At 36.1% G+C, this 26,506-nt stretch overlaps 1 protein-coding gene across 1 annotated transcript; it reads right to left on the bottom strand.

Annotated features, from left to right (window-relative positions):
• Nucleotides 1-1,456: 1,456 nt before the first annotated feature.
• LOC121858849 (ATP-dependent RNA helicase DDX18-like) lies at nt 1,457-19,208 on the bottom strand. Its single transcript, XM_042355509.1, has 5 exons — nt 19,079-19,208; nt 14,080-14,219; nt 12,407-12,549; nt 11,744-11,825; nt 1,457-1,582 (listed from the first exon to the last, which is right to left on the bottom strand). The coding sequence occupies exons 1-5, from the start codon at nt 19,206-19,208 to the stop codon at nt 1,457-1,459; spliced, it is 621 nt and encodes a 206-aa protein (XP_042211443.1).
• Nucleotides 19,209-26,506: the final 7,298 nt, after the last annotated feature.

Below are 26,506 nucleotides of genomic sequence, written 5' to 3'. Positions count from 1 at the left end.
AAGGGAATAAACATTTCTTACATGCACTGGGTTAGCCCTCACAGCAGGAGATGGGGAGTGGCAGGGGATATCTCGGCTGTTTTCTGTCTTTAGGTCCATGAAACAATTGCCAAATGGTAACACAGTACTTTTCTTTTATTTATTAATATTTTTATTTATTCCTTACAATTACTGTGATTGTGAAGTGCTTTTGCTGTTTTGTGACAAGTGTTTTTACTCTGTTTTTGTAGCTGTGAAATGAGCAGTGTAACCTTGAAAATGTCTAGCAAGTTGTTGTTGAAGGCTCCTGCATCTGGGAAGGCCAAAGGCGCTCAGGAACTCTCTCTCTAGAGGTGAAGCTTGACATTATGAAGCAACCAGGCTTGTTCTTAATGGTGGCGAGACTGTTTAATTGTTTTCTATTTATCTTATAAGTGTAGTTTTTCAGTGATACAAGTGTATCTGATTGGCTAGAATGTATCCTATTGGACCTTATGTTATGAATTTGATTTAAGATATTTCAATTTGTGATGGATAACCCCATCAGGATACCTGTACATATGGGGAGAGGAAAGGGGTAGTTTGGTAACCTTAGCTGCGATTAAGAGTTATTGAAGGATGTTACATATCAAATATTTACATAAGAGGATTCTCATCTTGTTATTGGTGTCCAAAATGTACATGTACTTGAGAAAAACTTAGCCAAGATGGCAATAAGACAGACCTTAATATTAGGCTGTCACTGGAGAACAGTAATACTGTTTATGAAGCTGGTTAATCTTGGTTCAACATTTGATGAAAAAAAAGCACCTGTAAAATATTTAATTATATTACAGCTGATGACTCCCATTACACAATAAACTTTTGCAGAAGAACATGGTTGATATACACAATTAACCTCAAGAGAATTGTATTATAGACTTTAGAACTGTTAGGATTAACAGGAACAGTTAGATTAAACATGACAATGCCACTTCACCATGTGTTAATCACTACTCATACAGTTTCATAACACAGTTAACAAGATCAAGTTTGATAAAATATCTAACTGCAGCATAATGGGTCAACCAATGACCAATGGGGTACACTATAACTTTCAACATGTAAGAGTAAAAGTACATAAATCCATTTTTACTGTTAAATATTATCCATTTATCTTTATCCACCTAATTCTTCTTATTAATTGGTCTGAATATTTTGGTCTTTGCCACTTGTTTCTTGTTCCACCGTAGCCCCACCACCACCACGCGACAGGTCTTCTGCCAGCTGAAAACCCAGATCAACCAATGGTGGTACTAGAAAACATTTTGCAACCTGTAAAAGATAAGCCAAATTAATGTTTTACGAATGACTATTTTATATGATTTAAAACAAATTTTTAAAGTACAATATTGTACTCTTGAATTCAGACTCTCTAAATTTAGGTTTTAGATAAGCATCGAAAGACAACGATTATAAAAGCCGCTTTTTACCTTCTTCAAGTCCAGTGTGTTGATGTCAAAACATCTTTCTGTTGATGGGAGTTGTATGCTCGAACATAGCCCTTGAAAGCTTCTTTGCCACTGGCATGGAGGAAATAGTTCTGAGTCATCAACTTTTCCAGCTGGTGAGGAAATGAATATTTACTAGCATATTTTTTGTCATGCATAATAGAAATTGGTTTTACATATCAGCCCTAATTTACTTCATGTTACAAAAATTCTACATTACAAGTACATATCCTTTTTTTCTTGTACAATATTTTATTTTAAATGATAAATTGGATTTCATGAAGATTTGGAATCCCAAATTATTTCACCTGATGATTAAACACCCATGTTAAATGGTAGGTTAGGTTAGCATTAACCCTTAACCCAGGGTGACTTTCCTGAATGTTCTTAATAGCGGCACATTTGAATATCCGCATGGGATGAAATATTTGGTATGGGATAGTTGACTAATTGGCAATTCAACTCAAGTGTATCTGTCTCAAGACTCATCCCTCAGTGACCTGCCAGATATTGAGGATGCATGTCCTAGACCTCTTATGACCCACCCCTCCTCCGCCCAAGCACAGGCATTTGCTCGACAGTAGTTCTGTTCATCAAGAGTTGCTTTGATTTGAGTGGCATTGATATACAGTACAGTAGTATTGGGTGATGAAGACAATGATGGGAGGAAACAGAACCCAGATAATGTCAAATTTGCTGGAGAAGTTAGAACAGTGATAGGCCTACAGACAATTGCCCTACCTCTCTCTCCCACCCGCCAGCCACTGTGAACCATGGTACAAAGATATGATAACTTGGTAAAAGAATGTGGTGTTGCCTTGTACAATTTGTGTTACAAAGACTAATACATGATCAAAAGTTCTAAATTCAGTATTCAGTAAAGTACCTGTACATGTAAATAATGTACAGTATATACATTATACTCTGGATTTAGTGGAAGGAATTTTTTCGTTATTTTTAACTTCGATTTAGTGAACTACAGTCGACCCTCATTAGTCCGGACTAATAGGGGAAGGGTGTCGTTTAGCCGATTGTCGAATTAACTGATTTAGGGGTTAATATTGCATTATATTTCTAAGTCATTGTTTTCGTCCACGATTTTATCCACTTTCCACAGTAATCGTCACGTAATTTCAGCAAAAATATTACATTTCGTGAATGTATTATATCAAGCACAGTATGAATAGAATATCATTGTAATATAACAGTATTTTAACGAAAACTATTAAAAAGCGAGTAACTTCTCTTGAACATCGGAAGGTTAGGTAAAATCTTTGTTTTCGTCATGTATTTTATCCTATTTTACATTAAAATACATCATGTTTCAGCAAAACTACTATTTATTTCGAGAATATATTCATTCAGGCGCAGTTTAGGTAAAATATCGTGTGATGTAACAGTTTTTTAACTGAAAACGATTCAACAGCGTACCCTCTAGCCCTGTTCAAGGAGAGGACTGGGAGAAGCTGTTTGGTGCTGCGATGACAAGGGAAATGATTTGGATGGATTTTAATGAAAATATTCAGAAATATGGTATCGTAGTATTTATTCAAGTCAATTAGGATAGATTATTGTAATACAACAGTTTTTAACTGAAAACCAATCGAAAAAATTTATGGTAACATCTTTTGAGCGAGGCGAAAGTCATTGTTTTCGTCACGATTTTATCCACTTTCCACTGTAATCGTCGTCATTTCAGCAAAAATATTACATTTCCATGAATGCATTATATCAAGCACAGTATGACTAGAATACCATTGTAATATAACAGTATTTTAACCAAAAACTATTAAAAGAATGAGTAACTTCTCTTGAACATCGGAAGCTTAGGTAAAGTCTTTTGTTTTTCGTCATGTATTTTATCCTATTTTACATTAAAATACATCACGTTTCAGCAAAACTACTATTTATTTCGAGAATATATTCATTTAGGCACAGTTAAGGTAAAATATACATGTGATGTAACAGTTTTTAACTGAAAACGATTGAAAAACACGTGTACGTCTAGCTGATACTCAACAGCTGGTGGTGCGTCATGCTTAGATTGTAAACAATAGGAGGTTGAAGTAGATTACCGGGTATAATATTAAGTGTGAAATATCGAAAACGTTTTATTACGGTATTTTTGTAGATCAATGAGAACTGTGATACGTATACAGTCAACCCTCACTTTACGCAGTTAATGTAACCCACAGGGTACCACGGAAAGTGAGAAACACGTAAAGTGAATAACATAACATAAGGGATTAAATGAAATAGAGACCAGCTGACCCCCAAACTCCACTTTTTCAACACAATACCTATGTTCTAGTAAAAATAACATCTTAATTTTATGATGGTACATGCACACAATTAATACTTAAGAGAAATGAAATACAGTGTCAAGTTAATGTCCATTCAAATAATGGACCCCTCCCCCTTCTCACACTACACTCCTGGCTCTTCCCTCTTAGAAATTTTGGAAAACCAGGTATAGTAATAAATAGTACCTCAAACTAAAGTTAGGATAATATAATTGACATTGCTGGATTCCTTGTAAGACCAGGAATATTTTGAATATAAATGTCATATATTTTTCACAAATAACATATTTACTGAGTAAACATTACATCTAAAATTTGTATGTCTAATGCAAAATATATGATGTTTATATTCAAAATGATCATCAAATTGTAAGAATTCCGCAATGTAAATTATATTCTGGCGGGTAATTTGTATGAATTTTATGAGCTAAAACAAATATCTTCAGTTAATAAAAAAAATATTCTTCGACACTATCTGTCAATCAAAGTACCCCACCTTGCCTCCCACCACTCTTCCAACTGAGCCAGATGGTCAGTCGTCCCAACCCTTCCCCCACCACAACCCTCCTTCAAGAGAATGGGTGGAAAAAACTAGATTTTAACATTTAGTATTAAATAATACCTCAAACTAAAGTTAGGATAATATAATTGACATTGCTGGATTCCTTGTAAGACCAGGAATATTTTGATATAAGCGTCATATATTTTACAAAGATAACATACTCAGATTAAACATTACATCTAAAATTTGTATGTCTAATGCAAAATATATGATGTTTATATTAAATAATCATAAGTGTAAATTCCAGCATGTAAATTATATTCTGGCGGGTAATTTGTATGAATTTTATGAGCTAAAACAAATATCTTCAGTTAATAAAAAATACTCTTCACACATGCCAGGTGGTGGTCGCGGTCCTCCTACCAGATAAATGTGTGGGAATACCAGACTGTTTACCTTTTTAGTAATAAATAATAAATCAGACTAAAGTTAGGATAATATAATTGACATTGCTGGATTCCTTGTAAGACCAGGAATATTTTTAATATAAATGTCATATATTTTGCACAAAAGATAACATATTTACTCAGAGTAAACATTATATCTAAAATTTGTATGTCTAATGCAAAATCTATGATGTTTATATTCAAAATGATCATCAAATTGTAAGAATTCAGCAATGTAAATTTTATTCTTCCGGATAATTTGTATGAATTTTATGAGCTAAATAAAAAATTATACTTCACCTTCGTAAGGGGTAGTAAAGGGGTACACCCACTGCGGAATGTGAGCATCCTGGGTTCTAGGCACCGCAGAACGGAATGAAATAATCAAGGAAGTGAGGGCGTATATGATATGATAAGTTAGCCTGTGCTAAGAACTTCAACATAGATTACTGAAAACACGCATAATTTAGCCTATTGTAAGTTGGTGAGCTTCATTTGCTGAAGGAACTGCACAACTTTTCATCACTAATTGGTACATATTTTACGTTTCATTGTTTACTGGCAGTAAATGGCAAATATTTTTCATGTCTGAAGCTGTTGCATCTCCCACACTAGTGGTGGAGATGTTACATTAACCAAAAAGACGCTGGTGTTTTATCCCAGCAGTGGGTGGACCAGCATTTCAGCTTAAGGTCCTATAGGTAATATTCCTACAAATCTAAAAGAAAAGTTCAGATTTTGTCCAAATTATCCGAAATCCGGTTTAAAGGGGTCCAATTAGCGAGTCAATGTAGTTCCATTAATATGCTCACACCTACAAATACACCTCAGACACATATGTACTGTACATAGAAACATTATTCATGGCTTAACTTAAACGGGGTCCGATTGTTTTCAATTTTTCTAGTAATATTTCCGTTTGCGGAATCCCTCAAACCCAACGGAATTGAAATTTGCTCGGAAAATCATTCCTAAAGCCGTAACTTTCCAAAATTTCCGATGACCTTTTTCAAGAGTATCTACAGTAGTATCTTTAATGGGGATACTAGAGGGTTTCAAGAAATGGGTTAAAACTATGAAGGGCTATACATGTATATTTTAAGAAATGGGTAAAATTAACAAATAAATAAAAATCATATGAAAAGCACTTGCTCACTGAATACTGTACATTGCTCTAATCAGATTTGATGTAGGCCAGCCGGTTGAGAGGGGATGACTGGGGGTTTCGATCAATAGGTTTATTTATTGATTCAGTAGATCAACCTCTTATAGCGTATGATTCATCATGATTAATATAACATCTTCAATAATGAGAAAAATAAAATACGTAATTTGTAATATGTCTTGAAAATACAGTAAAAGAATAAGCGTTTGTAGGTATTCACTCAGGATGCGTTTGTAAGAGCTTTCGCAAACCAGCTTACAACAAGTTACACTGTATAGTATTTAATATGAAGATCTTACTTATTGTATTACTGGTGATAAGTGATGCCTTAATTTGTTACTTGTACACCTAGACAACTGTTGAATGAATAAACCAAGGAATATGCACTACAATATTAGTTAAGTGTTGATAAATACACAACAATATTATTTATTAAGTGATGATAAACACACTGTACTAATTTATTAAGTACTGAAGATGGATGTTGTGTTAAAGATGAACTAGGCCAATCAGCAGTGTCTTTAAACAAATGACTCAGTGAGGAGGATTTTTTTTCAGGAAAGATTTTTAGGATATTTTATCACCCTGGCACCAAATGAACCTAAATGATAAGGAATTATGATGAAATTGCATAAAGACGTAAAGAAGGAATCTTGAGGAGCTGCCCACCCCCACGTGCTGCTCCTGATCACTCTCATCTTCCAACACAATATGCCCCAACTGTACAGTACAGGAAGGCCTCCGATAATCGACGGTTCTACTAATGACGATTCATATTAAAACCCTAGTTAATTTAGGACCCAATGCAATTTAAACCATTATTTTTTGTAATTTACAAAATATTATAAAAATAAGTAAAATTAAATTTTCATATAAATTATAACTGTAATAAATTTATGCTACACTTGTACACTTGAACCCATGCTAGTTTGTTATGTGTATGTACATTTGTTATGTTTCTTATCATTGGGTTTTTGTTTTGTTTGGAGTTATATTACCTATATTAGTAATTTTCATTGTTCCCTTCACTTACTAGAATATTCCTTTGTTCTCCAGATGCCATACTACCCTTGGTCAGTTATATGAACAATAAAGCCTAGAAAAGGCTCGACTCTAGTTTTCTTCTTCACAACTAAATCCGATATGCATTATACAAAAATAAAATAAATAAATAAACGCCCTGCACACAGAGGCTGCCGGACTTGTGAGTGGTGATGCCAGCATAAACAGTCGCAGCTTAGAGGGCCTTTTGTTTTCACGCTAAAAGAAAAGTGTATAAGCTAGCAAGAAACTATGTGTTAAAACGATATGAAACGGTGAGAGGTCTGTGGATATTATATGGAGCAAGCAATGAACATATTTTCTATGGATCCATTAACAGAACGGCCTTAAAATTAACAGGGATGTGAAAAACACAAATGACCTTTACATAAAGATGTATAATAAGAAAAGAAAGCGGCGTGAAGGGTTCTTTCAACAGCTTTATTATTTGAGGCCTAAACCATCAACTTCAGCTACACCATCAAATTCAGCATCATTGGCAGCTTCAGCAAAACTTCAGATTCAGTAATAGTTTCAACAACAGATATATCTTTATGGAAAGCTTTAGTTTCAGCCAGAGTTGAACCTGATGACGCCATGAGTAAAAACTCTCAATATTCATTACTGTCTTAGATTACCACCATTACTGAATAGAATTTTTGTTTTACATTACTAAGTATTACTTAAAACATATATGAACAGTAATATCTTTCATATTCTTATGTAGAGAAATGAAGATGTTTTCACATGTACGCACTTACATACCGATTTCCAAATCTATTTCGTTTATTCTTTACCATTAATGGTTAGCTACTTTATTGTTCCATTTATTAACATTAAATAATATTACTTAAAACATACATATTCATTTTTTATTAATTTTACTAGAGCTACAACCAGGATCTTATTTTCTTCAGTTTCTTATGTAGAACCATCGTCACGGACTCATGAGTTTTTTTTATTGGGCACTCCCTACATCCTTGTAAGGTGATGCAGAAGCGCTTACAGTGTTGTAAACATGAACGAAAACAATGCCGCCTCGTTGCTCTGTGTTTTTAATACTTACGATATTAATGAATTGCATTGTTCATTTCGCATTTATTAATTCAATCAAATACATATTCAGTAATAAACAATATTGAATCTTCGTACAATCAAAGACAAGTCGTACGCGGTTTTGTCCGAAGATTAAATATACTCCTAACTCGTGAAACATTATGAGAGCCCCCTACCACAAGGCAGAGCGCACCAAAAGTTTAACCCTTGGCATAATGTTTTCACCAAATTTCACGACACGACTTTTGTCTTTCATTGTACATATTCTTAATAAGATAAATCATAGTTTCGTTGAGGGCCGTTCCACTATCACTCTTTTCTTTCTTTAATGTAATGATTGTTTATCAGACCAAAGCTTACAGCCCAGAGAAGAACGACGCATATAACAGTAAGTAGATGCCCATGTGGTAACCCACATAAGTTGGCACACCCTACAGTCCCAGGAGAGTTGACAGCCACTAAGTACTTGAGTTAACCGAGTGATATGACTATGTTAAGGAAACCACATCCAGCCAAGACACACCCGGGCGGTTATAATTAGGAAGCATTACCGACCTGGGCAAACACAACTGTCCAGATCTAACCAGTTTAGTGTTAATTAGAGAGGTCATCTGCCGTCTCCTCCAATATAAAGGCCCTGCAGCACCTTCCACTGCCCATTCACCAATTCATATTCAGACAACTTTACAACACTATCGGAAGGAAGACGGAGTCACGCCACAAAAGTTGAGGTCGGGAGGAGACTTCCTCCCAGCACCGCATCTCCAGCTAGCAGTCTCCCCATAGGAGACAGTCCAGCAGCACCCGCTGGGCCTCCCTCAGGTCACACGTGAGTCTTTGTCAGAGCTATCCATAGGGTGAGTTACTTACGGTGGAAGTGTATCCATTTCATGTTTATGTCCGAGAATCAGTGTCTAGAAACGTAAATATAATGTTCTAGTAACTTCATATAATGTTCTATTAATGTGTCTGTGTCATTGAGTGAAAATAAATAGCTGTACCATTAGAGTTGGCGTTTGAGAAGATTTCCCCTAAGCACGTATATATATACTGTGCAGGTAAATAACTAACCGCCACGCTACCAAACTTACTCTCTTTACACCTACAACTAAATATTCTATCTATACTTTCTACCTCTAAATCCCCCCATTACATTAACATCAGTGGTTACCCGGTACCTTTACTGTACATTAAATAACATTATTAAAACATACTTTTCTTCCATTAAGTTCACTACAGCTACAACCAGGTCTTACTTTCTTCAGTTTCTTATGTAGAACCATCACATTTGTAACGGATGTTATAAACATAACGTAAAACAATGCCGCTCTCTCCTCTTTATGTGTTTTAATATACTACGTATTATTAGTGAATTGCATTGTTCATTTCGCATATATCAACATTAATTCAATCAAATTCATATTCAGTAATAACAATAATGAATCTTTTGTACATATTCTTAAGATAAATGACGCGTTTCCTTGAGGGCTAGTATTCACATGCTCCACTATCACTTTTTTCTTTGAATATCAGTGGTTACTTTGCTGTACATCAAATAACATTAATTAAAACATAAATATTTTGTTTAACTACAGCAACAACCAGGGTCTTATTTTCTTCAGTTTCAGATGGATAACTGACAGTATGGTTATGGGTGTAAAACACTGACAACAATGGCATCACATCTCCTCTTGTGTGACCATATTATTATTGATTTATGTTGTATAATGTGCATTAGAAACAATATTTAAAGAATATAGTTTGCATTTTTCATTAATTGTATTATTTTGGGGAAAAGAGGGTAAAAGCCACAAAAGTTATAAAAGGTCACACTTGGGAACGCATCTCATTATTATTGCTTTATTTTAATGGTAATTAATGATTCATGATACAATGATTCACCTTACACAGGTTTTACTGTATACAGTTTCTATTTATTCATAATACAAATTCTGTGGTTACTCACATATAACAATTTACAGTACAGTAAGATCTTGTATTTTATGAGTAATATAGACTGGAAAATTGTGCCAATTCAAATTCGCCAAATGCAAATACTTAAACTAATGGAAAAATAACAATATAGACTGGCCACTCTACATCAACCTCTGATTTCCCCATTTATAACCTCCAAATGATATAAATTCTGCCTTTATTAACCTGACTGTGCTTTCTGGAAACTAGTTTTTAGGCCTTCCTCAAGGAACTTATCACACGCTGCTTATCCTGCACGAGTACTTGGCAAACTTAACTCCCTTATGATAGACCCGCTTCTCCTTTCCTTATTTAATCGCTTAGGTGGGTCTGTACCACCCCACCAACACCAGTAGGACCCGCAGCAGAGGTAGAGGCTTACCTTGACTCGACAGGTGGTAGCACCACCCAAAATGCACACAATAGCAGCCCGGAGGTCGCTAGGGTGGCGCTGGCTAAAACGCGATAGTTGCATTCTTGTAAACCTTACGCTCACCACCAACAATTCGATCACCAGAACGCCATGGAAACATTCTTCTTACCTTGTCTTTTCCATATTCATCGCTAACACAACAAAATTGGAGAAAACAGCGAAAATCACAAAGCATCGACAAAACCACGCCGATTCAACCGTTATTAGTCCTCACTGCTAAACATTCTTTTTACTTATTCTTTCTCATAGGTATTTATGGATAACAGCTAAATTTGCAAAAATATAAATAAAAATTACAGAGTACCTCAAAAACACTTCACAAACAAAAGACACGAATCACTTGAACATGTGATGTCAAACGCTAACTGTAAATATTGCATAACCCCGCAAGATGCTTAAAACATTGAGGGTGGAATCAAAACATTGATGATGGAATCGGTTATAGCCAACATTTGTATGCAAAAGTTCGCTTACAAACAGCATTCCCTATTCATCAATCGCTAACAAACCAATTATGACAAAAACATTGAAGCAGAAATGACTAACTGGTAAGAGGGGTGTGACGTCATTAAAGACGGTGGCCAGCATTCATCTTGCTATTTTGGATTCTCGGGTTCAGCTGGCTGGATCTCACGAAATTCATGATATATTACGCCAAATATAAGACCTGGTTACATTAGGTAGTGCTCGCGAAATTTAAAATGCAAAATATAAAATCTTACTGTACTTAACAATCATTTTCATGAAAACAGTTGTTGGCAACCAAACTTAAGTCTGATTTTTCAACCCAGAGAGTTCCATTTCATATTTTTTTATTGTTCTATCCTTGATATGCATTAGATTAGGTTAGGTTATGTTAGGTATTACAACATGATTTTCTTAAACAACCCAGAGGGCAGTGTTATCCTCCCTAATGAATCACTTTTTTTTACTTTTGCATTTTTGGACTGGGGTCTGCCCCATTAGTTCTATATCCAGGTTCTCATGTTTGATTAACCCATTTATAAATGACATGAATTTTTTAAGTGCTAAATATGTCCGCATGGGGGTTAGCAGGTCTTACGATGCGAGGGTCTAAGTGTTAATGTATTTAACTTTTGTTTACGATGTTGCCTCCGAGCTGAATAATATCTTCTGCTGTTTACCAAATAATATATTAAAAGAGGTTAATCATCAGATAAAAATAAACAGGGTTCACCTGCTGATAACTAAACCAGATTACTTTTAAAGGAACTAAATAATCCTTCAAATAAAACCTTAGTGACATACCTGAGACTGGATGTTGGCCACTTTACTCCAAGTAATGTCCATGGAATCAACATTAATTTTCTGAGCTTTCAGATAATGCACAAACCCAATCTCTCTCACGAAGGAAACAAGAGTGCATTGCCACTGCCACCAGCACGGGCAGTTCTTCACCACCGATGAATGTACTCCTAGAAAAAAAATAATAAATAAATAAAAAATAAATATAAAAATAAAAATAAAAGGTACAGTATGTACTTCTCGAGGTAATGCAATCAATATTTCTTATGTACTGACATTATAAAACATGAATTTTACTGTAACACAAGTCCTTCACACGTAAAACTTCCAAAGGCTGTAACTTTCCCTTTCAAACAGTTGCTGATAACAAAGGTAGTTTAATTTATCAAGGCATAAATTTCACTGCACTAATCAAACAAATTTACAAGATGCTCAGTATGATACTGTGGTTCGGTTGTAAATCTCAGTTACAAAAAACAAAGGTCACAGATGCAACAATCAAAGGAGGCAATAAAATGCACTCACATTATGGCAACATTTCCTACTTAAAAAGCATTTTACTTAAATAATTTACATAGAAACGTGACTTTGACTTGTCCTCCAGAAAGACAGACAACCTAAAATATCAGTATCGACACAGTTAAATGGGATGCCCTGAATTATTTAGCTTACTTACCCTTACAGTACGTAAAAGCTAATCCTCATAAAAAATTTTGACAATTTTCTGGCTTAGCACATGTAAAGCACCAACTTAGGATCATCAGGAGGATCATACTGCACAATCCAGTCCACAGCAGGAATATCCCAACCTAGGAACACGCCTGTACACAGCAGGATACCTGATTCAGCATTACAGAACTGGTAAAAGTGCTGGTATGGCTTCACCTGCTTTTGCTTTCCTTATAAAAAAAGGGATTAATTTTTTGCTTAAACACCGCATAAGGACATATCTCATTTTAACCATGAAAATTTGTAAAACTATAATATACAGGCATTTAATAATGTCTTTTTACTTTACATAATGATTGGCAAACAGTCATCATTAAACTTTAGAGTATAAAAAAAGGAAAGGTAAAAACAAACATGATTCGGGGACGACCTAAGGTGGCCAACTTCAATTGGCATTAGATGTAGGGTCAGTGGCCACAATGGAAATTTCATGTGTTATAGTTTTTCCACTCATGGTGACATATGAGGAACTTATCCACCATTTAAGGGCTAATAAATAATAATAATTCTAACTTGTACCCTGCATTAAACAAGAAAAGGCCTGAACTAGTAAAGAAGAAACTTACATGTATGCACATAACTGGAAGGTCAATGTAGTTCAGAGCTCATTATAAAACTTAACAGCCATACATGAACTTAAGAACACCATCACTTTCTTCTTCTTCCGATTCTTCTTGATAAATGTATACAGAACCAGAAACCTTTTGTCTGCTGGGCACACCACATACGCTAATGGAGGAGAAATACATTACCGCTGGATGGTCAATTAGTATATTCAACATCTTCCTGTCTTAATTAAAGCAGAATGACACATAAACTCCTTCAATGGCTTCAGCCACTGCCTGCCTTCCATATCATCAAATGTTGGACCAAATACCAATGCACAAACAATCGCCTGAGTTGTACAGGTTAGTTAGGTTATACCATAAAGGAAGAAACCATTTATCACTCTCCCCAGTTGTAAACACAAATTTACTGTACAGTACAGCTGAACCTTGGTAATCAGGACACTCAAAGACACAAGCTAAGTGTCCTTTTCATTCATGCTCTTCAAAGGACTTATATACTTTACTTTTTCGTGAATGACATCTTAAACAATTACTTTACTTCAACACTGTACCTCACCGTCACAACAACACTGGCAAATGCTACCCAATTCTTAACATATCCTGATGTCATTTTCTTCACATCATCTCATCATGTTGTATCCCTCCTTCTACCTCAATTTCTAAATTGATAAATATCTGTGACAACCTTAAAAAGAAAATTCCGTAAATGACTATATATACAATTGAGGCATCACTTAAAGCAGGAGCATCAGTGCCAAATATGCAAATTTGAGATAAAGGTTTTCCCATTTTCAATTCTCCGTCGATTGGTATACATCTTACACCCATTGCTTACTTGAAGCCTGTGAGAGCTGGGCTTAAAAATAATTTCCTGAATCCTAACATGGTACACCCCTGCTTTAGGCGCCGTCAATTTTAACTTTCCAGTCCTCATTTGTGATAAGGTTCTTTATCATTTCCTAAATAAGAATCAAGGGGTGAAAAACCTGATAACACATTACATTTTGACATAACTTTTAATGTGAAGCAGATGTAAAATTACATAATGATATTTGTAATTCAAACCGTAAAACAGATTTTATTATTTTGTGCCTTTATAATTAAATTTAATTTGACTATACCGCACCTTGTTCCAATCCTCAACAGTTGCATTTATTTTGTCAGCATCAACATCCACCTCCATGGGTTCACTCTTGAGGGCAAGTTTAACCAGTTCATTGGTCTTGTTGTCTTTAGTTGCACTGAAAAGCATTGTCTGTCGCCGTTCTGAGAAAGGATTAAAATTTAGTACAGCATAACCAGATGAGGTCCTGTGAACCCTGACATCTAAAGCTTTACTAATACATTTCAAACACATTTAATCAAATGTATCACCCTAATTACCTTTCAAAACATTCCAAATTTACGGAATATCCTTAAGAATAATGACACTGGACCTTATAATTGTAATTTTTTCACATCTAAATATAAGACTATATCTCATTATCAAAAGCAGAGTACTTATAATGATCACAGAAAAAGATAAGCTGGAAATAAAAGAAAAACCTACACTCAAATACACTGCACACCGGAAAAGAAAAACTCCCTGTTACAATTCCTGCAAAACAAACTGTCACTAAAAACGAAGTGTTAGAAAAGCCCCGAGGCATTCTCGCATTGGTAGCCTGCGCATGTATGAGTTCAGCCACACTTGCCGAAACAAGTGATCGGCGCCTGAAACTATGCCTTGTTTCTCCATGTTGAATACACAATGTGAGCGGAGGTTGTAGCAGCCTAATACAGTATTGTGATTTAGGTAATTAGTGCTACCAACATTTCCTGATATCTTACATAAAGAATGTGTATATATGAACTGTGGAGCTATTCAGACGTTTCAGAACAGCATGGTATATTTTTTCATTATAAATAAAGAATGACATAATGTGACATTAGCCCAAAGTGAAGTAGCACTACCTTATGATATCCACTAATTCTGTCAAACATATAATGCATTCCTATATGGCAACTCATCCACTACAATGGTTACTGTAGTCCACGGTGCATGGAATATGTAATATAACATACTGTTTAACTTATCTAGATATACTGTACTGACATTCTCCAGTCATATTGTAACAAAGTAATTCAATACTGTCAATGAAATGGCTAATTTCGGCCTACCAAATTAAGTACCGAAATGTCCCACATTCAGGCCTACTAACCCTCCAGAAGACAACGGAATGTTCAGATGGAAAATCATCGACCCCACCTGTACGGTAGACTTTTACCGAGTGTACATAATAACCTTGGCCTTCAACCCTGTCTCAAAATTCAATAGAGTTCCTCTCCAAAGACTGTGATCCCTATGTAATATTTTTGCTCAATGGTGTACAGAAGCTTAAGTTATATTTCTGACACCAGAAAGTCCAGGAACAACAATGATGAAATATATTGACCTTCCAACTAAAACTGGCCAATAGATATATATCAAATACTATACACTATTACTCTTACAATATACATTTTAAACTTGGGAAACTAAAACTCTAATAATACTGTATGGATGTGCCAGTTGGTGGAGTAACTCACTCCGGAAGTATCCGCAAAATCTGCTTCATTTCCTCTTCAAATCCCACGCCAAAGATCGATCTGCCTCATCAATAATTAGACACACTAAGTTCTTAAACAAAAAATGTGGTGTGTTTTGCAGGTGATCTAGAAGTCTTCCTGTGTAGCTACCAGTATATTTACTCCTGAAAAACAAAGCAAAAACAAAATTAATGATACTACACAGAAAAGATTGATTGATTGATTTACCGATTGAGGTAATTACATCCTGGTGACGAACAGTCATATATCGCCGGATAATAATAAAGGCTTAAAAGACTCAAATCAAATAATACCGTAAAAAAACATAAGTAACAATTAACACAGAAATTTTTAAAAAATGTTTAAATGGAAAATATATATTATTAACCCTAAAATACAAGTAATATTAAAAAAGGTTAATGCTTGTTATGTAAAGTGTTCCAAATAGATAGAAATTCGTAAAATGTAACAGCCATCTACCACCGTGACTTGTATATAATAGAAAATACTTGGCTTTTCTCCCAACATTAAATAGCTATGTGACTATAGGTCTTATATTCACCATTCCCAGCAGTTATTCTTCCAAAGCTTGTGAAATATCTGATAACTATAAGATGTTTTCAAAGTAATTGAAATTTCAAAGACATGTTCATATACCTGAAACCCAAATTCACTTAACCCAGAGCTTCTTGTTTTACATTGGTAGGATGTCTCAGAAAAATGTATACACTTCATTATAGTTTTCTTGGAGGTTGTGTGAATGCTTGTATTATAAAAACAACGTTGTCTTCACTTGTTAATGTGAAGCCCCCCAAATGTAAGGACAGTGTTGCTTTTCTAAGATAAGCACTCACTAAATCTCCATGAAAATCTGTAAGGTAGTGTATACAGTATAAATTTTTGGAGACATTACCATGAATAATACCAAATCTCAGTAATGTGATAAGTTTTAACCTTTAGACAGTTTGACTCCTTCACTCTTGCGGTCGGACCTCTCCATGACAAGCGGTCTGGGTGTGCTCCTGCATAACTTCACCACTAATACCAAAGGTCTGCATAGACAGCTCACGTGTTGGGGACACTATGATGACACCAGTACCTAAAGGATAAAGTCCATCATTACTCTTATTTTCAGAACATCTACAAAATCAGAAAATAAATAAAAGGTTTTAAAAGATCTTAAAATATATATATATGTAATAATAATAATAATAATAATTAACGGTTTATTGAAAAGTTCTGCAGCCGAAGGCTGAAAATATACATTGGACATAAATGACTTATTACATACATTGGTGGTATAACAAAAGCCTTCATTAGAGATAGGTAGGACATACAGTGAACATTCAGATTAATGTAGGTGTTGAACAGCAAACACGTAGTGTAGTAACTCTCTCAGATGGTGTTAGGAGGACCTATGTGGTGTAGTAGTTCCCTCAGATGGTGTTATGAGGGACCTGATGTGGTGTAGTAATTCCCTCACAGATGGTGTTATGAGGGCCTCACGTGTAGTAATTCCCTCACAGATGGTGTTATGAGGGGCCTCACGTGGTGTAGTAATTCCCATAGATGGTGTTACGAGGGGCCTCACGTGGTGTAGTAACTCCCTCACAGATGGTGTTATGAGGGCATCACGTGGTGTATTCCCTCACAGATGGTGTTATGAGGGGACCTGGCGTGGTGTGTAGTAATTCCCTCACAGATGGTGTTATGAGGGGCCCGGCGTGGTGTAGTAATTCTACAGATGGTGTTATAGAGGGCATCACGTGGTGTAGTAATTCCTCACAGATGGTGTTATGAGGGACCTCACGTGGTGTAGTAATTCCCTCACAGATGGTGTTATGGGGACTTGACGTGGTGTAGTAACTCCTCACAGATGGTGTTATGAGGGGCATCCGCGTGGTGTCGTAATCCCACAGATGGTGTTATGAGGACTTGACGTGGTGTAGTAATTCCTCACAGATGGTGTTATATGAGTGAGGTGTGGCGCCAGGCCTTCCTATCGTAGACGGATTAACATGGTTGTTGGGTCTCACGGAGCCGTTATCACTGGGTACCTGGGACCTCACTGTGTGAAGAACTTGAGATGCGACTGTTACTGTTGAGTTGTTCTCACTGACTTAAGCACTGTTCACCAATGTTCACTCTGTTTAACACTGGTTCCATTCCTTTCCTAAATTGTAACTTCTGGCGAGAACTTGTTGATATTCGGTGGGGAGAAGTGGCTCAGGGAGGGTTGGTATGGGCCGCTTAACAGTTGACCTGGCTGCTCGAGAGGCCAGGTGCGTCTTGACCCTCCGGTGGTCAAGGATGTAGTGTGTGTGTGTGTGTGTGTGTGTGTGTGTGTGTGTGTGTGTGTGTGTAATAATAATAATAATAGTATAAAAAGTAGTAGTAATAATAATAATAATAATAATATAAATAAATATATATATATAATAATAATATTAACGGTTTATTAATAGAGTTGCAGCCGGTGGCTGAATATACAGACTTACATTTGATTTAGACATAATGATATAATATGCAGTGAATACATTTATAGGGCTGTACAGTACATAAATCAGGTTGTTTATTATTTTAACAATAGATGGGATGGTGCTGTTCTTATATCTATTGGTGCGGGCTCTTCTGGGTTGTATTTTGTTGTAGTGGCCGGACTGTCGCTGAGGTGGGTGGGGGCTGCGGTGGCAGGAGGTGTGATGCGAGGGTGGTGCAATAGTCCCCTGCAAACCTTTCCAGTGCTTGGTGGTGGAAGTCACTGAGGATGGCATTTCCAGGGTAGAAGGCGTGCTGGTGGCGGGTATTCTGCGAGCATGATTCTGCAGGCCCTTTTCTGTACCTTCTCAGCTGACGTTGTTGGGTGGAGTTGAGAAGACGACCCAGGCTGGTGGCCTCGTTAGTTTGGGGAGAATAAAAGGCGTTGTAGATGGTCCTCAGCACTGGCATGGGTGTCCCAAGTGACCCTAAGTCTTAGTAGCATGTAGAGCGGTCTGAGGCTGCCTTGACTGTGTTATTTACATGGGCCTTCCAGTCAAGTTTGTTGTCTATAGTTACACCCAGGAGTTTGGCAGACTGCACCAGCTGGAGGATGGGCACCCACTGTGACTGCTGGGGCTTGCACTGGAGTGGTGGTGGTGCATGACTATGGTTTTGGTGTGGTTGATGGTGACCTTGTTCTCCGTAGTCCATGCCTGTAGCCTGTCAAGTGCCTTGGAGTGTGTGTGTGTGTGTGTGTGTGTGTGTGTGTGTGTGTGTGTGTGTGTGTGTGTGTGTGTGTGTGTGTGTGTGTGTGTGTGTGTGTGTGTAGTAAGTTTGAAGTAATAAAAGTGCTCAAGTACTGTACCTCATTATAAATTGAAGGTGTTTTATCTTCAGTCAACCTTCATTAAACTGCGGTATTATTGAACTATCGAGCCTTTCCAGTAAGAGAAAATGGAAAATTCTGATACAGCATATTGATAGTTTTACACAGATTTTCCAGAAACACAGGCATGCAAATACACTAACTAGTAGTAATAAATGGGCATTCCTAACACAGAATTAGCACTGCTTACCATTTCTGGGTTTAAACTTCAATTTATATATTAACTCCAGCAGGAATGACACCAGTGTCCGGCCCAGTCTTAGCTGTTCCCGTAATCGTCCTTCAAAAGTTTGAATTGCCTTGGCTTGAATCTCCGTCATCTCCGTAAACCCCATCAACTGCTTTCATAGTTTCTTAGGGCGGCTGCGGATACTTTCAAAGGATCTGTTTGTTGTTGCATCAAACCCGACTGTGCTGGTACCTAGGGAGGAAAGGAGAAATTTTCAGTGCATAGCTATATCAAATCTTTTCTCACTGTCAGGAATAAAGGCACTTTCCATCAGTGGAAGTTAGGTGTAATGGGAGGCAGCAATCATCTGTGAAGTTTCGTTGCTGCTGATTCCAACTACATTATACTTATGGTACAGAAGAGGGGTATACAGGATGATGTGTTTTTAGTCAACTGTACCAAGATTATATAAATATCTATTGCCAGGGTGATGTATCAACTGACTTAGGTACACTAGTCTAAACTGAAATTTGTGGGGTCTTGTTAAAACACCTGTTATAGTACTATATATAAAAGGTTGCAGACTGCTTAACCCAAAGAGAGCATACTATAATCTTTAAATGTTCGAGAACCTAAGACATGAAGAAACTTTATACGCGTTTTTTGTTACATACACATTATATTTAAAAGATATGCAAATACAGTAAAGCCTCGATGACGGTTTGACGACTATTCATATTTAAGACCCTGGTTAATTTAGGATCCATTAAATTTGTCATTATTTTAATACGTATTACTGAAAATATAAAAAAATAAAATACTATAAATAATAACTAAATCGATATGTATTATAAAAATTCAGTAAAAAAATAGCAGCAAGAGCTGGGCTAATGGTGATAATGCATATCGCCAGTAAATAACAGTCGGAGCTTGGCGGGCCTTGTTTCATCTGAACAGGAACAGGAAAAACATTCCCAGGTTTCTACGACATTTTTGAGTTCCTATTCAACATGAGCAAGAGAGTAAGTGATGGTAGTGTTGGTTCAAGGTAATAGTAAGTGTATAAGCTTAGCGAGAAACTAAATGTGTTAAAGCGGTATGAAAAGGTTGAGGGTTGTGGATATTTTGCGTGCTTTGGGATTGCGGAATCAACAGTGAAAACTATCCGTAGAAATGGAGAAAAATTAAAGAGAGTGCTCTGTCTACAAGTGCAATTAAAGTTTGCCAAAGCGAGTGAGGTTATGGAGAATGGAGACTTTTAAGTATATGGATTGGCGAAAAATCAAGCATACTCATTGAGCACTATAATTATTCAAACAAAAGCCCTAGCAATGTTTAATGATCTAAATTTAAAGTGGTCTAAAACAGAAAAGTTCAGTGCTAGTTGAGACTGGTTTGAAAGGTTCTAACAATGCCACCGATTACATAATTTATAAGTCACTGGTGAGGCAGCAAGTGGTGACTCATCTGCTGCTAATGCTTATCCAGAAGAACTACACAAAATAATCGAGGAAGGCAGCTACTTGCCCAGTCAAGTTTTTAACGTTATGGAGCTACAGCTTCAGCCAGAGTTGAACCTGATGACTTGGCAACTTCTTCATCAGTAAAACTCACACAACAACATTGGCTGTCCTTGTGTTTTCATCTCCAACACTGGTGAGTAGATTTTTTTAATTCAGAAGCATTAATTAAAACATATGTAAACAGTAATAACTGTATTATATATGTAGAGAAATTACGATATGTTTTCACTTATGCTTGCCACATACGTTGGCGTTACTAGTATCACTTTTCTTTTATTTAGTGGTTAGCTACTTCTATTGTTCCATTTATTAACATTAAATAATGTTACTTAAAACAACCATATTAATTTTTACATTTTTTAGCAAAACCAGGGTCTTATTTTCTTCAGTTTTATATGTAGAACCAGTCAGTCACATGTGTAAACATAACTGAAAACAACACCGTCTCATCTCCTCCGTGTTTTAATATTCTAAGTATTATTAATGAATTGTGTGGTTCATTTTGCACAAATAAATATTAATTAAATCAACTAGACATTCAGTAATAAACAATTATGAATCTTTTGTACATAACAGAAATGGCCTGTTTACATGATTGTGCACGTGAACGTTAGCCTTCTGCCATCTCACTTCTCTTTACCATCAGTGGCTACTTCTACTGTACATTCATTAAATAACATTAATTAAAAGAAACATTTTTTAACAATATTTTTACTACAGCTACAACAAATCTTATTTTCTTCAGTATCAGATGGAAAACCATCGTCCGGGTGTAAACACTGGCGACAACAATGGCGTCCACCTCCTCTTATTACTACATATTATTATTCATTTATTTAGTATAATGTCTATTAACAACCATTATTTAAAGAATATAGTTTTATTTTTTCATTAATTTTATTTTTTGGGGAAAAGAGGGTAAAACACCACACAACATATATGAAAGGTCAGACAGAACGCATCTAATTATTATTGCTTTATTTTAATGGTAATTAAGGATTCATTACCGATGATTCACCTTACACTGCAATATTGGAGACATATTTATCCGTTATGGGGCTTTACTGTACAGTACTGTATTACTAAGAAATAGACGTGTGCAGCATTATATACTAATGTATGTAGATTTTAAACTCTTAATTTGAATTAATTTCAATAATGAATGCTCACATATATACCAAATGTTATCAAAATCTTGAGTGATGTTTATTTTATCTGTGTTGAGTAAGTTTAATGCATAATGAACTACGGAACATCTCAGAAAAATATGCAACTCTGCATTTCATTAATATAAAATGAGATTGGTGAAATAAAAGGTAAAAAAAATATCCAAATGCGTATTTTTAATTAAATTTATTTGCCTTAGAAAACATTCGGTAAAACTTGGGAGGAAAATATGGAAAAAAAAAAAAAAAATAAACCAATAAAATTAAAGATATTTTAATCAGATACCACCTTACAAAGTTTCAATATTGTCAGAACATTATTCATGCGGAAAGAGATATTGCTACAATTATCAAGGCCGGTATACACAAAACCTTTAAGTGCTAGCAAACAGTTAAGGTTGACATTTTCGTTAAGCACTAATAGTACATACACCAAACTTTTAAGGGCCTTAATAGTTCACTGTTAAGTTAGACACCGGGAGCACATCTAAGTCCGTAATAGTGGTCTGTTAATTGATACCAAGGCGAAGCAACAACATCATCAGCGGCGACAGCATTTATCGGGATAGGAGATATATTTAATGAATATAGTGAGTATATTGTGAGTATATTGGTATTACCTCTTTATAGCAAAGATCTTCTGTCTTGACTTGGACAATACTGAGAACCAACGTGTCTCACACTCTGCCACTGACCTCACCACACCAGGAAACCACAAACCAGTGAAGTTGTCAAATCCTCCAGTTTCCGTCTCCACCTCCTCCCGACTCAAGTCCCTCGGGTTCCTGCCCGAGCCCTCAGTGTTTACACAACATTCATACTTCCCAAGCTCACCTATGCTCCCCCACCTGGTCTTCCTCCTAAATGCCACACAACGTAAACACCTAGAAAAGTGAGGGCATGCGATTACTCTCCCCTTCCTACTCCACATATCAAGAAGCCAACACACTGTCGACTCTCATGACCATCACCACGACCTCATCTGCAAATTTGGTAAGAAGCTTCACACCATCATCGACACGGCTCTACTACCACCTGAGATCCCTAGTCCGAGAATGCTGTTCGACACCACAACGCATCCAGCCCATACGTGCAACGAACTGATCGTTATAAGAACAGCCCAGTCCCAACCATTGTAAAAATTATCAATAACTTGTAATAAACCAGTGTATTCATTCCCAGTAAACACTACTCCTTGCACTGTCACTATGTTGAAATGAACTGTAGTTTGAGCTCCCCATCTAGTTATTATATGTCTTATTTGTGTCACTTATGTTACTTGTATATTTTTAGTATTTTCCCCAAATATGTAACTGTATATTTTCAGCCTTCTGGCTGCCAAGCTCTTTCAATAAACCGTTAATTATTATTATTATTATTATTTATTATGGTAATTTCCAGCCAAGCCCTCTTTGGTTATTTTTATTCACCACCCATCACCTTTTCTGCATGAAAAATTATCACTAGTTTTTCTTGCTGGTTTAGATGATTCTGACATTTATCTTTGGGGCAAACCACTTTTTTGGTTAGGTTAGGTTACCTGACCTAGCAGGCTACGCCTAACTTCTGACCTAACTTAACCTCAAAAAGTTATTTGCCCCAAGATAAATGTCAGAATCATCTAAACAGCAAGAAAACTAGTGAAAAATATTTTCATCTGGATAATGGGTGGTGAAGCAACCAACAGAGTGATGCTGCGTGTTACCATAACATAAATTGGGACTTGAAAAAATTTTTACAATTAATAAATCCAAAGTATCACGCGTTTGTTGAATCGCCGTTTACTTAAGTATATTCTTTCATTACTCGATGATATCTACTAAATGGTAAGAAAATACTTAAAAGGTGAGGTTGATATTGAAAAATAACCCCCTCGTCTTTATTATTCAGGAAAGCCTTCAAGCAGCCATTCAATATTAACTTTTCTCTTCATTAGCATCCACCAATAATAAAGTCTGCTGCCCAGTTGGGCTTCCTTTTTCTTTCGTGGGGCTGTGAATTCCATTTCCTCAATAACACGTTTGTTTACTAACAACGCCGCGAGGAAAAGCCACCGATCACTATCCTCGGTTAATAAATCCTCCTTCAAACGGCATAGATTAGATTTATTTTTATTTTAATGATCAAAATGTATACAGCTGCTCCTCAATTTAGACGAGGTTAGGACCCAAATCCAGGTTGTAAGTCATTGGTCGTAAGTAAGTGAAAATGCTTAAATAATACATAGAAAATCTAAAATGGGTGTCTTTTTCTTCTAGCACCACAAAACTCTCATTTTCATAGCCATTTTAAAGTGAAATACAATTGAAAATTTTGTCAGCATAGCCGCACTCACTAATGTCAGGACTCGAAAATACGTAATTTGATAAAATTTTGGTATGACTAGAAGTCGTATGTCGGTGGTCGTAGTCAAGTAGGCGTAAGTCGTCAGGAGTAGCTGTATAAATGTAAATATTTAAATTAATCTTCATAATTTTATTGAGGTTATTCAGCCATAAGACCATTTTATATGATGAACTCCTGCTATCCTTAGAAATGTTTAGCGGTACTTAACAACAACTATTTGTGCTGTAAAATTTTGAGAGTTAATCTTTGTGTAATTTATTTTACTGCTAGCAGTACTATTTTGTCATTAGCATAAAAGTTTTGTGTATATGCAGACCATTACTACCAGTAGAAGTCTTGTGGGTCTCTAACTTGGCTGTGAGTCTTTGAAAATCCGCCAATATGCGTCAACTGCAAGACGTAAGCTCCGTCAGATGTTGATTTGTGAGGATTGTATGATTGACACAAACTTCATCACAGAGTACAGTGATTCACAGAAGTATGTTGTGTTGAAAATTGAGATGAGGCGATACTAGTTTTATTGAGTTCAGGAGACTTTGTTTCTTTGTTTCTGGAACTTGCTTCCAGAACTCAACTGTAGACTGAGATTTATGGATCATCTTTAGCCCAGGTCCTCCTGAAATTCCATTAGTTCCATTTCAGCAGCTGATTCTGTAACCAGAGGTTCGAGAATGGACAACCACCATTGATTACATTAACCATGAATGGATTTATAAGAAAGGTGAAGCAGGGTTTCAGCTTCTGCAAATAATGAAATCTGGCTAGGAAATTGTCAAGCAGTCCTTGTAATTTATCTTTGTATTCTTCTAGTTTGTGGTCTTTTTCAATATCAGGGAATCTATTTATTCCCTTTTGAGATGGGGAAGTGGCTGAAGTTTCTTGACAGTGTGTTTCTTTGAAAACTCTTATTTTATTCTGGAAGCTGAAATTTTTGAGTAAGATAGGAAATAATCTTTTCCCCTGGAGTGCCAAGTTGAGAGTTTGTAGAGGTTTCATTATATCAGTAAGGAACACAGATCTTGCATCCATTCATCATTTTCCAGTTGAGGATAGGCTCTTTTTCTTTCTTCAAGAAAAGTAGTGAGAGGTCCAACAGATCTACAAACCCATTCAGGGCGTTGCTGATGGGCAAGCCTCACGTAGTGAAAGAGACATCGTTGAGATTGTCTTCAAGCTCCAGTTCTTCATTAAAGTTTTTAACTGTCGGTGGGTCTTCATTTGAGCGGATAATTTGACAATATCTAGGACAAATTTCATAACATTTTTCGTACCTGAAGTATCTGGCTGCTAGGTGTTGGCGATGAATGATGCAGTGAATAAAGAACTCTGGGGAATTTGGAGTACTTTCATGAGTGCAATTAGTCCTGTATATCTACCCCACCATTGCAGGTGCTCCATCTGTTGCAACACTGACAAGTTTATCGGTGGAACATCAGCATTTGTTAAGGCTCTGTCAAGGCATTTTATTGTCAACACCACGAGTTGTTTCTTTTAGTGCCACAAAGTCTAACATCTCTTCTTTCACAGTTACATCAGAGGAAACATAACGAACAAATACCACCAGTTGTGGGTTGTCTTGTATGTCTGTAGACTCATCAAGAGCTAAAGCTAAATCTTCATTCAAATCATTTTGCATCTGCTTACAACATCAGCACTTATCTAGAAAATATACTCTGCTTAGTGTGGTGTGAAACTGGGTTTGTTATTAGTTTCTGAGTTTTGTGTTATTTGGATCTAACACTGCAACAACTTAAGCTATATTCTTACCAATACCTCCATCAGAATATGCGTTTAGCATGGCAATATTCCATGAAATAACAAAACTAGCTTCAGTCGTCGTTATCAGCTTCCTTACTGAACGTTGTCAACAGTGTCCGCTGGCTATTTAGTGATGATTTTAACTTCGGTTAGCTTGATTTTCCGTAATTCTGATTTAGGTGGATAATCACACAAAAAGTTTTGTGATTTGCTTTTGTAGTGGTTTTTCAAGTTTCTGGCTTTGTAGTGAGTGAATGACACATTGCAGAAAGGACAAAGGTTTGCCTCCTTTATCGGTGAATGCAAAATCCCTCCTACTCTCATTAAAATTTCCAGTTTTTCATCTTCATACTTTTGCTTCTTACAATTTGATGATGCCATTTTCCTTCACAAAATTTTTGCAGACACAGTGCTATCAAATAAATTTAACAGCATTTACACACTTACTCTTGTGAACTGTAAACACAATTTATATCCAAAGTACTGTATGTATATATGGATTATGTATTATGTATGTATATGTATTGCTCCATTTATATTTATTCAGCCTAGCTAGCAGCGTCGTGGCAATGTTATTACCATCACGCTAAGCATTAATGTGCCACCGGCATTATGGAAGCTGCCAATGTATCACTTGCCATAACATGAGTCTATAG

Source organism: Homarus americanus, unplaced genomic scaffold, assembly GCF_018991925.1.
Source record: "Homarus americanus isolate GMGI-L3 unplaced genomic scaffold, GMGI_Hamer_2.0 scaffold18927, whole genome shotgun sequence".
Taxonomy (NCBI): domain Eukaryota; kingdom Metazoa; phylum Arthropoda; class Malacostraca; order Decapoda; family Nephropidae; genus Homarus; species Homarus americanus.
Note: the sequence above shows the minus strand (reverse complement) of the source record. Positions and strands in the feature narration are given on the sequence as shown.

Excerpts from the sequence above, each read along its gene's own strand:
- LOC121858849 (XM_042355509.1), bottom strand. The coding sequence starts at position 19,208 with ATGACGGAGATTCAAGCCAAGGCAATTCAAACTTTTGAAGGACGATTA. Across the intron at positions 14,220-19,078 it reads GAAGTTTAAACCCAGAAATG|AACGGCGACAGACAATGCTT; the intron begins GTAAGCAGTGCT and ends ATCCTTTCTCAG. Across the intron at positions 12,550-14,079 it reads CTGTTGAGGATTGGAACAAG|CAAAAGCAGGTGAAGCCATA; the intron begins GTGCGGTATAGT and ends TTATAAGGAAAG.